We start from the raw sequence: 16,045 nt of genomic DNA on the forward strand, positions 1-16,045 counted from the left end.
GCACTTCTCACAAGTCATTGGATCGTCTTTTTTTAATGCCTAACTTTAGAGATTTTCTTTTTTTTAATGAAATTACTTTTAAAATTTGTTAAAAATAATGTTCTTGTTTAATTTTTTTCTTGAGTTTTTCCATTTTCACAAAAAGAAGAGGTCTAAGCAAACAATAATTTGTATTTTAAATAATTTGACTTCAATGTAGACTGATGAACATTCAGTGTATTGGAGTTCTAATTTGGTACATGGTCAAAACAGCATTGAAAATGTTCTTTATTAATACATTGTAGGCTTAAAAAATAAGATGCGTTGTAACGTTTTAGACCTTGTCAAATAATCCACTTTTGACCACTGTAGTGTACACAATTTTTAAATTGAAAATTTGAAAAAATTGGTTTCCTAAAAGCTGCGGAATGGCCCTTTAACAAAGAAATCGCTGGGTTGTACGAATCAGATACGAACTTCAGCGTCGTTCAAAGACGCTAGCCTAGCTGCTATCCAGCTTCCGATCGAAACTGAAGACTTTTTGGTTACCATCCGAGGGTAACTTTTAAGCTTTATTTTATGTAATTATTATCTATATAACGAAATACTAACAAAAAGTGCCTCAATGTTAGCTTAGCTCCTTTGTTGTCGTATTACACGGATTTGTTCTGTATTTTTTTGCACAAAACTCCAAACAAAAATGTGCTAATTTTTCTTTTATTCAACATTTCCAGATGTAAAAGGTTTCATTAATTATGTCTATTAGTTCGTATGAATTAACGAGAGGAACTCCATATTTCGGCTTTGCTGAATCCAAAAGTAATAAATAATTTTGTTTTAATTTTGATATATTGTGTTACTGCCATCCGTCTCGACTTTCATGTTAAGGATCCAGTCACTGACACTTTATGAAAATTTGGACTAAACTATCTGAAAGTTTTCTAGTTAACAGAAACATGCGCATTTTGAAATAGAAATGCAGAATGTGTAGTTCATTTAAATATTTAGCTAATTTACTTACAGAAAGCAGTTTGTCTGGAAAGTTAGTTACAGTATCTTGCAAAAATATCCAGTGCAATCCGGATACTTTTTACATTTAAATGTGAAGTACAAACTTCAATGTAAAATTTAGTGAATTTGAATGCGATTTTTTTTAGACAGATCAACACAAAGTAGGAAATAATGACTGAGTGGAAGGATGCATGGATTTAGTGTCTTTTACAAACAGAAAAAGTAAAAGTTTTAATTTCTTGCATTTACGTGGCTTTTGGCAAACTGTTGTAAGCCCAGTTTAAACTTCTGTTGCTTCATCTTCATGATGATGTTTGTTCACTGAAGTTCTCCAACAAATTTCCAAGGCCTTCACAGAATACTTGCAGTTACACTTGAACTCTTTAATAATTAGCGGACCTTGGATGGTAATTAACTGCAATACATTTTAATTTGAGGTACCAAAGTAGAGAGTGCTGAATACAAATAGAAAGTAGACTTACAATACTTTTTCACATAAAATCCAAATACATTGTATTGAAGTTTGTGATTGCAATGTGACAAAATGTTAAGAGGCCTAGAAGTGTTAATATTTTGACCAGGCAATGCATGTCAGTTATTTTGGTCAGATTTTTTTTTTTCTTAATCAACCTGAAAATACTTTATCTGATAAGGAATATATTTCTTCTCCTTTCTTTCATGTACAGTCTCGACTCAGGTCTGAATCAATCATGATGCGTTACTGGGGTGAGATCCCTGGACCCTCCGGGGCTCCCCCCAGTCGCAGCTCCTTCGACCTGCTCCAGCGAGAGTTTCGGTCTGTGGAGATGCAGGACCCGCCCCTGCACCAGCCGTCGGCCCAGCGTCCCCGGCCCACCACGATGCTGGATATCCCCTCAGAGCCGTGCAGCCTCACCATTCACACGGTGCAGCTGTGCCAGCACGCCCGCCGCCTGCGAGCTCTCCTGGCGGCGGCCCAGGGCCAGGCTCAGGGTCAGAACTCGGCATCCTCAGAGGGCGGCAGCCGACCAGAGGAGACTGAAGCCAACCTGCCGCTGCGTCCTCCCACTCCACCCGCCGTGCCTGACGATCTGCTGCCCGTAGACAGCAAAGACCCCCACCAGCCCTTTCAGCTTCGCCATAGTGACCCTGAGAGTGAATTCTACAAGTAAGTTTGAGATGTCGCCTCTTTAACATTCAACATTGTGCCAATGACAGATAAGGATACCTTGCAAAAAGTATTCATACTCAAACCTTTTCAGATTTCAAACCACAAACTTTACTGTGCTTTCTTGGGCTTCTATGGAATTGACCAACACAAAGTAGTGAATAACTTGCATGTCAAAGAAAAATGTTGCATAGTCTTCAATATTTTTAACATATAAATCTGAAAAGTGTGGCATGCATTTGTATTAAGCTTCTACTGCTGTGGCACCCCTGTCAGTCAGGCTGAATATTCCATTGGTAGGCGAAGTGGGAGCTCATGACTCTTGATATATAATCGGCAACAATAATTACCAACCATTTATTTTCTTTTATTTATTCTGTATACTTTCACAAGACCCTTTGAGACAAGACTTGTGGTTCTGTGCTGAAGAATCCCTTTGTGTTTCTCTCTCCCTTGCAGAGGGAAAGGTGAACCAGTCACAGAGCTGAGTTGGCCCTCCTGCAGGCAGCTTCTCTATCAGTCGGTAGCCACGGTGCTGGCTCATGCTGGCTTTGAGTCCGCCCAGGAAAGCGTCCTGGAGACCCTGACCGACCTTGTCCATGAACACTACCTGCGCCTCACCCAGCTCCTGCGAGTAGCGGTGGACCGCGAGGCCAGGCTGGGAGCCACGCCCTTCCCGGACGTGGTGGAGCAGGTGTTCCACGAGGTGGGCATTGGCAGCATGCTGGCCCTCCAGCGCTTTTGGCAAGTCAGGATCAAGGACTATCACAGCTACATGCTGCAGGTGAGATGATTTCAAGCTTATTTAGCTCTTTATTTTTATTTATTTATTTATTTATTTATTTATTTATTTATTTATTTAAACAGCAGAAAACAGAAACAACAGTTTTTTGTCTTCTAGGTTACCAAAGAGCTGTCAGAAGAATATGAGCGGCTGGTGAATCCAGAGAAAGCTATGGAAGACTCCAAACCACTAAAGATCAAGGACGAGCCTCTGAGTGACATTCCCTTCCCCGTGAGTGAGGAGCTGGAGGCCGACCTGGCCTCTGGGGACCAGGCTTTACCCATGGGGGTCCTCGGGGCCCACGCAGAGAGGCTGGCAGCAGGCTTGGATTCTGACCACTCCCCTCACACTTCAGGTGAGACCACCGCTTGTTGCATCTTAAAGTGGGGTGTTTCTAGCATTTGTAGTCACAATGTGTTATTTAAAGACTTCCCTTAATCTGACATATATGCTAAAGATTCAACTGAAAAACAAACATGAACACAATAACTGCAATAATCTGGCTGCATATGTTAGCAGCAACAGTTTGATTTGCTCATTTACATCCTTTGATTAAAATCATATTACATAAACGTTTGATACATTTTTTTGTTCAGAACAATAACTACAGTTTTAAGTTTATTTCTTCACAAGGTGGTGGCGCGGCCAACAACTCCCCTCTTTGGCCCCAAGTAAAGATGGAACCCCAGGACGGTGACGAAGGTCAGGGTGCTGGTCATCATCATCACCACGGCGTCCTGAGTGGCGACGTGTTCGAAGAGGGGGATCCCATGTCCACCATGAGCGAGTCTGGAGGAGCCATGGCGCCTTCACCAGGAGGGGCGGCGTCTGAAGGCAGCTACGCTTCGCATTCGCCCGACTCGCTGATGGGAACGTCGCCAGTCTTTAACCAGAGACCCAAGAAACGGATGAAGAAGATGTGAATATTTAAAACTCACAAAATCTGTCTTTATCGTTCTTCAGTGAAGACAGGATAGTGAGGGGAATTTTGTACTTTTTTTTTTTTTTAGAAGTGTTTTATGTGTTTCCCAGAAATAATTGTGAAATGTAATTATTGTACTTTGTTAATAAAAAAAACAAACATTTTCTTTACTATCTTGTTAGATTTTTCTCATCAGGATTTTTTTCATTAAACTATACAAGAATTCTCACAGTTGGTACCATGGGAAACCAGATAATTTATGCACGGTTAAAAAATAATAATTACGGGGTATTTACAGAGCATCTAATTCCAGAATATTTACCAGGGTTCTGTGGCTGCACAACAAACCCGAGTCATTAAACCTCCACCACCATGCTTGACAGTTGTTCAGCCATTCAGGATGCAGGAAAGTAAATATCTCTAAATGCAAAATATAAGAAATGTTTAGTTATCCCCTACATTTGAAAACTGGCAGTTTGTGACCTAAAACTATTTGATGAAATTTTCAAAGCTAATAAATGAAGACCAGAGAGAGAGACAAAATACAAATGTGGTTGACTCAGATGCAACTCTGTTGTGATCTTTTGCTTCTCTGGTTGCTTTTGTTAAATTATATGACGGGGTAAAGATGAGCTGATTTTCTTATAACTTAATATGAAAGAACTACATAGGCATCTGAACACATGAATTTGTTTTTTGTTATCCTGAAATACCCTATATTACCATTAAAAGCACAGTAATTTAAAACTGCACCGTCTTCCTTCCCCGTTCCTTTGCTTAATATGGAGCATTCCAGGATTCTCGCCCCCTCCCTCTCCAGCACTCTTTACAAGTATTCGAACACAGTGAAACGATCAACATTCCTGTCAACCTGAAGCTGCCTCACCACATTAGCGTCTGTTCCAGTAATGAGGCAAAGCTGCGGATGCAACACCAGAAGCAATTATGGCCTGGCTGTTTGCATCGTGCAGGCATCATCAATCCAGGCTTAATGGCAAATTAATTATGCAATGCATAACTTTGCATCCAGAATGAGCAGGGCCTTGCTTGAATGCAAGTGATTTTCTTTTGTGTGGACCTCTTTCATTTTCACAATTGGACAGGTAATGGTCTGTTCCCCCGGAAAGTGCTGATGGGGGTCGTATATGTATTGATAATCAGTTTGAGGTATTGATTCACGCTTTTTGCAAAGCTGTGAGAGCCAGGTGGTGGTTTGACGCAGCTGGAAATCTATGTGAGCAATCCAGAATATTGCTGGAAAAACTCAATATTATAAGCAGCCAACACTGGCTAGAAAATGTGCCAGGTGTGATGATTGATGTCCACCATTATGCTTCAGGAAGCTGCCACCAATAACCCATGTGAGGCCGTACTTTTTTTATTTGCCAGATTTTTCCCCTCCTCAAACCATGGGAGGAAAAAAAAAAGAAACAGCATCTCTTATTCATTTTAGGGTTAATAACAATACATAATAAACATGATCTGGTCTGTACTAAGTTTGAATTGAGGTGCTTCCCTACTAGTACCTTATGATTTAAGAATGACGATGAAATGATGCTGATTAAAGGACTAATTTTCCTCCTCATCACCATCATCATCATCATCATCATCATCATCATCAGTGTGACTACCTCTTTGTTAGCTTGCTGTTCTGGAGCACACAGGTGTGCTTCAGGTGTGTCTGCGAACCGAACATAATTGAACCAGTTGTTCAATTCAAATCAATCCACAATCACCTCAAAGTTTTTTCCCAATTGCTTTATTTTTTTATTATTTTTGAGGTCTTTCATGATATTCAACCCTTTCAGGACGATCTTAGGGAGTTTAATAATTAATAATTGCGTGGAACCTGTTGTTTGTTTTTGTATTGTTGTGATTAAGTTTAACTAATGTTAGATATTATTTTTTAATGTAAAAAAAAAAAAATAAACATTTTACAGGCTCTGACACGTAAAACCCTGAAAAGACTTTTGATGAAAAACTTAACAGCTAACGAGTTTTGTTTTGAAACAGTAACCCAAGCTATTTTCTCCGCAAAAATAAGCATAAAATGACACATTTGGATTCTAAACCCTTGAACGTACTTGTGATTTTAATCAACTACATTTTTCAGCCCCTGTGAAAGCGCATGTAGCCGCCCGCCCCCTCGGTTTGTCAACAGCTCGCGAGTTGCTTTGAGCTGCAGAGAAAAAGGTGTAATTATAAAAATGTCAAGATGTTGCTTTTTTGAAGCAGGGGTCTCAGAGTGGGGCCAGATCGTGCTGAGAGCCAAAGAAAGGACCCAGCAAATGATTAATTACCAGGCTAGGTGCAAACCCATTCATTTGCCATGAAATTTAATCTCTCCAGCTGAGATGTTTGCGAGCAGAATGAGGGATAATACCTCCGCAGCGAGCCTGGAGAGACCTGCAGGGCGGTTAAGGTCTTTAAAGTTTCTCTGTAATGCTGATCCTAAAGTACTATCTCTGATTCACTCTAATCACATTAAACAGCCTCTACACATGCATTTAAGGCAAATAAAAATTATGGGATGATGACTTTTAAGAAACAGATGAATGGCCAGACATGTGGGATGTGACAGGAATGAAGCAACAGCCATTTGACTGCAGTTTTGAGACAAGAAAACTGATTAGAGTGGCGTCAGCAGTCTGAGTCAATCAATGGATATTTACTTTCAGGTGATGTGGCAAAAAGATTTTTAAAATAAAGCTGCAGATGAGTCTGAACATGGTGATCATTAATCTCTTCATCTATTGGTTGAGCTTAATACCTGGGAAATATCAAAGATAGGAGTCAACAATCAATAAAGTCGTGGTTGATGTAAAGTCGTGTACCTCACAACAATGTGTGTGTGTGAAATAACTTTGAAATAGGAAGACCACAAAGCTAAAAGTCAGTCGTATTGATTTAGATGTGCAAACTCTGAACTGTAGATGTAGCCCTGATATACAGAGTGGGAAATAAGTAATTGATCATTTTATGAGTCATCAAAATGCTTTTTAAACACAGACAGCTATTTACTTCTCTTCCTATGCCTTTTTGCACATCATTTGGCTCTTTTCACATCAAACCTTATTACGTATATTTTCTCTTAGGGACGGCTTTACTTCTTTGTGGATTGCTTGAATTTTTTATTTATTTATTTATCTTTTTACTAAAACCTGATGTGAATTCTGATGTGAATTCAGGTAACCAACCTGGTTACCAGGCTTGTCCACTTAATACGGCTTTTGGTTCACTCCTCTGTTCAGAAGATCATCATATTCTCTTGGCTTGTTGGCTGTTGCTTGACAAGTCAAACATTTAGTTGCCTTCACATATTCCCTGTACTACATGATTCTTCTTTAATCCCACTATTTTTGGTGTGTTTTGGGTCATTCTTCTGCTAGAAGACCCATCCATGACCCAGCATCTGCTGAGGGCAGAAGGTTCTCATCCAATATTTTCATGTACACCTTACATGGCATTCCTTTTTATTAAAAAAATATTATTTTTTTTTACATATACTTTTTTGTTACATATTTGTTAAAGCTAACATAATATTGTTATATAACTGGTGAAAAAAAAATATATATACAGTATATATATATATACTGCTCAAAAAAATAAAGGGAACATTTCACTTTAATTTTGTGTGTGGCTCCAAATCCAGGCCTCCATTGGTTAATAAATTGGATTTCCATTGATGATTTTTGTGTGATTTTGTTGTCAGCACATTCAACTTTGTACAGAACAAAGTATTCAATGAGAATATTTCATTCATTCAGATCTAGGATGTGTTATTTGAGTGTTCCCTTTATTTTTTTGAGCAGTGTATATTATAATCCATGTCCTGTCCATGCTGTGTTAAGCACTCATTCAGTTCACCTGCCAAGCCTGATTGTTAACCTGTTCCACCTGGGCCTTGCCCTACTTAAACACCCCTCAGCCTCTGCTTCCTTGCCAGATTATTGACAGCCATGAGCCAGTAGAGATCCAGCATTTCCTTCCAAGCCTTCAGTGTTTCCTTGACCCCCACCTCCCCCCTGACCACGGATTAACCCCTCCTGCCAAGCCCTTCATGGATCCCTTCTATTCTGGATTTCTGGACCCTGACCCAAGCTCAGATAAAGGAGGTGTTTGATGACCTCAGTGCTGTGTTTGATGACCTCTCCCTGAGCAGAAACCAGTATCTGAAAAAATAAACTCTTTCCCTTTTTATATACTCCTGTGTGTGGTTGAATTTCTGGGTCCCCTCTGAGTGTCCATATATATAACTCAAAGCCTTTATTTAAACAAGCACAGGGTTTCAGTATTTTTGTAATTTTCTGGAAGTTCATTGTAGACTTGAACCAGTACACATGAGTGGTCTGGAAGTTTGATACATCAACAGACCTTTAATGTATTTTGGTGCCAAGCTATTCGGGGACAAGAGCATTAAAAACGAACGTTGAAATAAAAATGCTTCACAGTTTTCCATGCCATGTCTCCTTTCTCAGCTCTGACTAAATAACGCCTCCCAGTCGGCCACTGGAGGGCAGTGTTGCTCCTTAACCGCAGCTGCACTTTTCTCTTCAGCTCCTTATTCCACCCCCACCACCCCTCTTTTCTTTTTGCATTCATCCTGTTACCACAGAGACCGGGGCACTCCCAAAGCCTTCTGAGCGAGAAACACTTCATGGCATCACAGTGCTGCTGAGATGCTACCAAATGAATACATTCCCCCAACTCAAGGCAATAATTAGCTTGCTGCTGTTGTGTCCATGTCTGGGCAGGAATGCACTGTAACATCAAAGAAGGAATTGACAAAGAGCACAATCACAAGGATTTGTGCCTCGTAATGTGAAACACTTCTGCAGGCTTGCTTCATTTTCCCAATCTCACCCTCTTCTGATTGATCCGCCTCATAATTCTGCCTTTTATTTGACTAATTACCTGTCAATCATTGCAAGCAGTTGTTCAGGGCTTTGCATTTGTAGAGGGAATGATTAAAATTAGGGGATTGGTGATTTTTGCATTTCATTGCACCAAGTCATAACATAAGGCTCTCAAAGCACTGAAGGTACAGATATTATGAAGAATCCCTTACAACAGCATGAGTTGTATATTATGAGCTCATAGTCTTCAAACTCATTAAATTGACACAGATTTTTGCATGCCAGACACAAAATTGCTTGTAGATGAGTCAGAATGCTAAAATATCTTGGTGATATAATTTGTCCTTGGAATAAATGTTTTTGTTCCATAAGTTAGGCACAAGTTACCTCCAAAACCAACAAGGAATCAAAACAAATAGTCACTTAGTGGGCAGAGACTTCCTTAGATGCTTTTCTCATTCAAGTATTAAAGTCACGGTACTCCAACCTACCTTACTCTCTATAAAGCAAAACCTTCAAGGAAAACCTGTGGATATTTTTAAGAACGTCTATTACATCAACTGCCATTTTTACCATCCCTTCCTGTCTGTCATGGTACATGTAGGAAATAAGCCATAAAAGTTCTGGATTGATTACTAAGAGTGAACAACAATGAAGATACAACTCAATGAATCACTGTTTATAAGAAATACATGTTTTTAGTCAGTGCAGCACATGTTTGTTTCAAATCACACAGCATTTCAAACATATGAAAGTATCTTTGCATGTTTTGGTCTTATCTTATGGATATATTTGTATAAGTTTATATGTATATTTTATGTTCTTCCAATTGAGAATGCACTCATCTCTGTTGTTCTGTCACAAGGCATTCACAAATAGGTTGGTGATTGTAACTTGACAAGGGATATTATTAGTTTTTACTAAGCTCTGTATTTATGTGCAACCGACACATGATGGACCGTCAGGTTTCTGTTGATTTTCAAGAAATCAGTACAAAAATAATCTCTTTGTTCCACGTTATACCAAATTCAGCTGCCATACTTAAAGAGAAGTCTCAACTGAGATTAATATGAGCTTAAATATGAGTGTTAAAAAAAAGATTTACCCGACATCTGAAGTAGCTAAAGCAGCTGTGAAGTCTGCTAGGCAGGTTTATTCATTGCTGCTTCAGTCTGTTCTTCCTCTCTCTTAGTTTGAAATCCTCTATGCCAGACATGGCAGAACAAATGTCTGCATTCTCAGTTTTAGCAAGACTTTAAAACCACTCAGTCCATCTTGTGTGATTTTTAAAAATACTTTCTGTGAATGTTTTACACGTAAAAACTAAAGCCAGACTGTAGTTCTATGCGTCGCTTCATACCGAAGGACTGAACCCTCAGCTGCGGCGAAACAATTGCACCTCGTTTGAGGCGTGAACTTTCAAACGATTGGATTTGACTTTACCAAATCCCTAACATTTGGCAATGATGTATGTCATGAACAAGCTCTAAAACGTTTACCAGAAATATAGTGTATAACCCAATGGGGAATATGACATCATTGCCAGCTATAAAAAAGTCTTAAACATTTAATTGTTGACTTTAATTGCTCAATCTTTGGAAGCGTGGCCAACACAGACTGAATTCTTCGTTCACTTCCCCTGCTGCCATTGCCAAACCATAACCCTATGTAAGCAGAGTACAATTTTAAAACGGCACAAAAATCAACATCATCCAGAATTTCTTCAGTTTGCCGAAATTCAACTGGAGAAATGGAGATCAATAAGAGAAATCTCAAAAGGAGCACTGAAGGGAGATTAGAATCAAATGGCATTGCAGAGGAAGACAATAGTGAGTCTACTAATCCCCCTTCAAATTGATAATAACTCAATCCATGCAACCGAGTTTATAATTTTTATGAAGTCTTAGGGATTCAGCTACTAGACCACATAAACGTTAGAGGTGGATTACTACAGCATTAAATCTCCAAATATCTTTCCCTTTACTTGACAACAAATTTTACATCCTAGGCAAAATGTAGAAAAAAAAAATGCTGACATTTCTTTACTGGATAATAGGACAATATTATAATAAAGTCCTAATACTCTCTGAAAAGTCAGTTTTCCAATGGAAGGCTGGATCGCTAATCCTCACCAACATAGAAGCAACATTTTCAGCAACAGTAAAACTGAAAAGCAAACCATTTTACCGCAGTATTCCCAATCCCCATCTTCTACCACCGTCATCAGCTTCAAATGAAAAATCCCCAAATTATGTATGCCTGATGCTAATGTGGCACTTATGCAAAGTAACATTGAAATACCGCCTTTTTGTGTTTTTCCAAATAGCATACAAGAATAATTTATTTTTGTGTTTCAAATAATTTCTTTGAAATAGAGATTTTTTTTTTAAATTTAACCCAAACTCACCAAAAACAATGAAATAGCCTGTTTGTCACCAACAGGAAAGTCTGGCTTCAGTGTTGTCAGTAGCAAATGGTCACACAGCTGCTGCTTTCTGCAAGTGCTTGCAAATGATTTGCGACTTGTTTCCTCACTCTGTTACTGTCTTTTTCTTCAGAATAAGAGCTGAGAAATTTAGGGCAACATGGAAACACAGAGGAGAGGAAATAATACACAAACAAACTCAACATTACAAACAAACCCAACATGTTTTTTTTGATTGTGGCTACATAACCTGCAGTGAGCATGCACATGCTGGAAAGAATAGGGTTGAGTATTGAAAAAAAAATTGGTCTCAAGCATTACTTCAGCATATTTTTTTCTCTAGTAAAATGTAAGAAGTATCTAAGAAATTACTCAAGTAGGAGTAAAGAAGTTCTTGGTAAGATAAGACAACTTTAGTCCTGAGTAACTTAGAACATCTTATTTAATAATTTAAAGTTATATCAGACAGATAAAAAAACAAAGGATTATTAAACAATGTCTCTCTGTATCTGGTGCATTTTGGTTAAGTCATGTTTGTTCTTCATTTAGTGAAGTTACTCAGTGAGTAAGGCATGCAGAAACTTTACTCAAATACGTCATGATAATATTATTTAAAAAAATGGTGTAGTAAACCTAAAAATACCTTTCTTTTTCAAAAAGTTAATTGAGTAAATGTGAAAGTAATTAGTTACTACCCAGTTCTGGAAAGAATATGCAAATTTCCCTCAGAACCGAGATCGAAACATGGGACTTTATTCCAACAACTGAGCCTTTGTGCCTGTTAACCAAGAGAAAGTGATTCAAGTTTTATGGCTGAACTCGAGTCATAAATAAGCCACAAAAACAAAGGCTGAGGACTTGACTTAGAATTGCTGTCTCAAGGCTTTAGACTTATCTTAGAGTCATGGGGTTAGACTTAAGTCTCACTCTGTAGCCCATATAATAAAGAATGAAAGCACAGAGCCATGATAGGCGATGCACTGCAAAGTTGATGTGCTGCATCATATTTCATAGGTCCTTTCATATCTCCTTGCTTTGTCCATATTGTCCCAAGAAAGGGTGTGATGATACCGTAGCCTTTGAAAATTGCAGGTCACTAGAAACTTGACCAAGCTTTGTTACTCAGAGGCTTGACATTGGACATCTGAACTTGGGACCAGACTCGAACATGTCCTTGAAACACTTGAGACTTGCTTTGGACTTAACTCTCAAAAACAAGATATTTAACCTTACTTTAGACCAGAGGGTAACCTTTCCCTGAAAGACTTGAGATCTGATGTGGACTCGCCACTCTAAGACTTTGCACTTGACTTACACTTGCCCAAAAAAGACTGCTAAACTTTGCTAATCAAATACTCAAGACTTGACTCTTGACTTGTGCGTGTCCTTCAAGGTTTTGATACTTACAGTAGACAGTACACATACCCTACAACTTAAGAGTTAGAGTTAGCTTTATTCTTCATGCTGAACATAACTGAAGCTTGCCATTCAAAGAGTTGAGGCCTAACTTGCACTTGCCTTGACTTGTGACTTAACTTGAACGTTTGTTTTGTAGAACTGAGATTTGACTTGACTGCGACAGACTGTCCAGGATGTACCCCGCCTCTCGCCCGAAACGTTCGCTGGAGATGGGCACCAGCACCCCTCCTGACCCCGCTAGGGACAAGAGTGTACATAAAATGGATGGATGGGAGATTTGACATGAGACGGGCTCTCAAAGACTTGATACTTAACTTGGACCAGGTAAAAACTCGTGAACCTCTCTGTAAGACTCTAATCTAGTTACACTTTTCCCCTAGGGGTAGTAACTCAGTCCTAACATAAAAATTAAGGCCACAGACTTTGAGGTTATCCATTTCATTAAAATTGAGAATTAAACCTGAAGCCCACTGAATTAGGGTGAATTAGCTACACTTTGTGGCTACATTTATACACAGTGTCCATAGAAGAGAGAGAGCCACTGACAAACTGCATGGAGTCCAACATTCATTAGCAAAAGAGTTTGAGTTGTCAAGAGTAAATATACCAAGCTATTTCTAAGGCTGTAAAGAGATGAATTGATTCCTAGTACAAATGCAATACTCCTGAGCATGTGAACGTCAACTCCAGACAAAACAGAAAAAAGCTTTGTGAAAGGTTTATATTAGCGTTGTCAGGGCCGAGGAGTCAAATCGGGATTAAAAAGACCTTCACAGCGACAGTTCCAGGAAAAAAAAGAGACAGGCTACTGGGTTGATCCACCTTTGTTTTTGGAGTCTGGCTGTGTGGAATCTGACACAGGAGCTTTTATCAATGTGTCACGCTGTGGTTGTGAAGCTGTGACACTCGATAGCAAAAATACTACTCCATCCCGTCCTGTTCTTCTGGGCTTCAACACATTCTCCAGGCCTGTCAAACACTTTTTAGACTGTGCAAATCTTTGGATCTGACAGAGTCTGTGACGTTCACTTTTTGTTTTGATATGCAACAGATGATGGGCATTAGTTGACTTTCCCTCCATGTGGGTGTACATGTGCAGCAGAGTGGCTGGATGAGGTTTTTTAGTGCTTGAAGTGATAAAAAACTTGACCAAATCTTCCTGTGAAATTGCCTCTGACCACACTTCAAGGGGAAAGTCAGGTTTTCTCCAGACACATAAGCATGAAAGCAACATGTCTCCTTCTCTACCTCCTCTACCTCCTGCTCCTCCTCCTCCACCATCATAATCCTCTGACAGTTGATTGTTCGACTCCCACTCTAACTTAGTCATGACTTTGTTCAAAGCCAGGAATCTAACTTCAGTTTGCAGAAATGTGTTGTCTTCTGGACCTTTCATGCCTTCCTTTGCTAATTATTGTGTCACAGATGATCCCATGCTGGGAGCTCAGTGCTTCTCCTTGTTCACTTTGTCAGGTGTAAAAAAGTACATTGTAGCTCATCAGCGTCTAGATGCAACTTTCCTTTTCCATCCCTGCTGTGTCCTCTTTGTTTCCTATTCCTGAACTTTCAGAGCTCTCTTTTTCGGTTGAGTCTGCGATAATAAGTCTCAACAAAGGGTCCGCCGTTTGTCAAGTTAACCTTATTGATTTGTCGTCTCCTCTCTGGTGCATCTCACACTGCTGCCTCTGAGAAAACTTTCTATACGGTGTCTAACGAGAATCCCTCGGAAATAGAACTGCAGCTGCTGCTTTTTGCTGCCTCTTATTAAACAAACAAAAAAAAAAAAAAAATCGACTGAGTAAAATTCACCCTCCTGGCAAAATGAAAACCCTCCTGAAATGAAAACTGAAAAGAAAAATATATCCTGCTTTGTCTGCTTGCTGAAAAATGGTCAAGGAATGAAATGGACTTCAAGAGTTGGACACTGAACAGCTGAGAGATCGGGTTGACGTTTCAGGTGATGTTCTTCTTCAGTCTACAGAGAGAGACACGCACAGTTGCTCCCGCTCATGTTAAAACATCTGGTTTATGAGATCATGATCAATAATTTCCAAATGCTTTTCAATAATAAACATTTGTCATTGAGGAAAAGTTTAGTAACCCACTTCTGTAAGTGTGCACATACTTACATCATCACTTTGTTGAAGCCTCTTTTTATTCAGTCTTCTTTGACTAGACAATGTTTTGCATTGCACCTTCTTGTTCGGATTTGTACCTGGTCTCTTCCTTTTCTATTCCAAACCTTATAGCCTCTCAATAAGTTCTTATCTAAACCTTATAGCAGGCACGTGCAGCCAGCACCATGACGCACTGTGTTTGCAAGACATATCCAGAGATTCACAAATAACAGGCTCCCAAAGCTTCAGTAAAACTATATATATATATATATATATATATATATATATATATATATATATATATATATATATATAAATAAATAAAAGTAATTTCTAAATAATTGTCATTGCAGAAACAGAGCCATATGGTCACAATATCTTAGTCCCAAGCAGCGGAGTCATTGTTATGTTTTCTATAATTACTGTACGTTAAGTTTAATGAAATCCCTTTGAATTTACTCCATAAAATATATTCTGAAGCCATAGTTGCTTTTTTGTACACTCAGAAACAGGTTATTGAAAAGCTGTGTCTCTAATTCTTGTGACGTGCGCTCTCCGGTTTGAATGTGTGGCCTTCAAATGGCTCGGCTACACAAATGATTCAATTACTCCTCCTTTTAAATGTGCAAGCAGAGATAACGTTTTGCTGCCAGAGAAGGAGGAGAGAATGAAATTAGGCTCAGCTAACTTCTCTTCGCCCTCTACACTTGTATTATGGTTTTCTATTAAAGCCCCCCATCTTTGTCGTAATGAGAACAGTCCCTTTACAGGAGAAGCATCCCAACGTTTGCACAAAACTCACTTTTGTTTGTGTTCATATGAACTCTGAGCATAAACTACCATGGAGGTGTTAAAATAATGCATGAGTAAAAAAATAAAATAAAATATGGTTTAGTAACTTCTTTTAATTAAAAACCTTTGGGGTAAAAAATGTCCCCCTCTAACCCTCTTGTTTCTGTGCTTCACTTTCATTCGGAAAGGGAATTATTGTTTCAACCAAGTCAGACAGTTAGTTTCAAAGCACATTGACAGAACAAAAAGAAGCTTGATGAAGCATGAAAAAAGGATATGTATATGGAAGTTATTTTTAAATTTGATTTTCAGCTTTAAGACCAAACCAGAAGAACTTCTTAATATAAAAGGAAATTTGGTTTATTTGGAGAAGGTTTTAAGGGATAATGGTGCAAATATCCCAAAAAATATGTTGGACTTATTTGGAGTTGGCGAAAGTGAAACTGAGCACTAATATTTAACATCAGTTATATTTGTGTCTATGTTTAAAAAACAAGAAAATGTCATGTCATAGAAAGCAGAGTAATGCATAATATTCATTGTACTTTTCATTTAAATGCAGCCCTCCACATTTATTGTCTCCCTCTAGTAAT

General features: G+C 38.8%; 1 protein-coding gene across 1 annotated transcript; it reads left to right on the top strand.

The window, feature by feature from the left end:
• Positions 1-446: 446 nt before the first annotated feature.
• Positions 447-3,972, top strand: supt7l (SPT7 like, STAGA complex subunit gamma). Its single transcript, XM_015023176.1, has 5 exons — positions 447-537; positions 1,677-2,137; positions 2,597-2,921; positions 3,039-3,276; positions 3,555-3,972. Exons 2-5 carry the CDS (start codon positions 1,701-1,703, stop codon positions 3,842-3,844), a joined length of 1,290 nt encoding a protein of 429 aa, XP_014878662.1. The 5' UTR covers positions 447-537; positions 1,677-1,700; the 3' UTR covers positions 3,845-3,972.
• Positions 3,973-16,045: the final 12,073 nt, after the last annotated feature.

This window comes from Poecilia latipinna, unplaced genomic scaffold (genome assembly GCF_001443285.1).
Source record: "Poecilia latipinna isolate Pla-1442-1.1 unplaced genomic scaffold, P_latipinna-1.0 Scaffold3223, whole genome shotgun sequence".
Lineage (NCBI taxonomy): Eukaryota > Metazoa > Chordata > Actinopteri > Cyprinodontiformes > Poeciliidae > Poecilia > Poecilia latipinna.

Bases quoted from the DNA above. Each gene is read 5' to 3' on its own strand.
- supt7l (XM_015023176.1), top strand. From the start codon at position 1,701: ATGATGCGTTACTGGGGTGAGATCCCTGGACCCTCCGGGGCTCCCCCC. The intron at 2,922-3,038 runs GTGAGATGATTT...TTTGTCTTCTAG, and splicing joins ATCACAGCTACATGCTGCAG to GTTACCAAAGAGCTGTCAGA. The intron at 3,277-3,554 runs GTGAGACCACCG...TTTCTTCACAAG, and splicing joins CCACTCCCCTCACACTTCAG to GTGGTGGCGCGGCCAACAAC.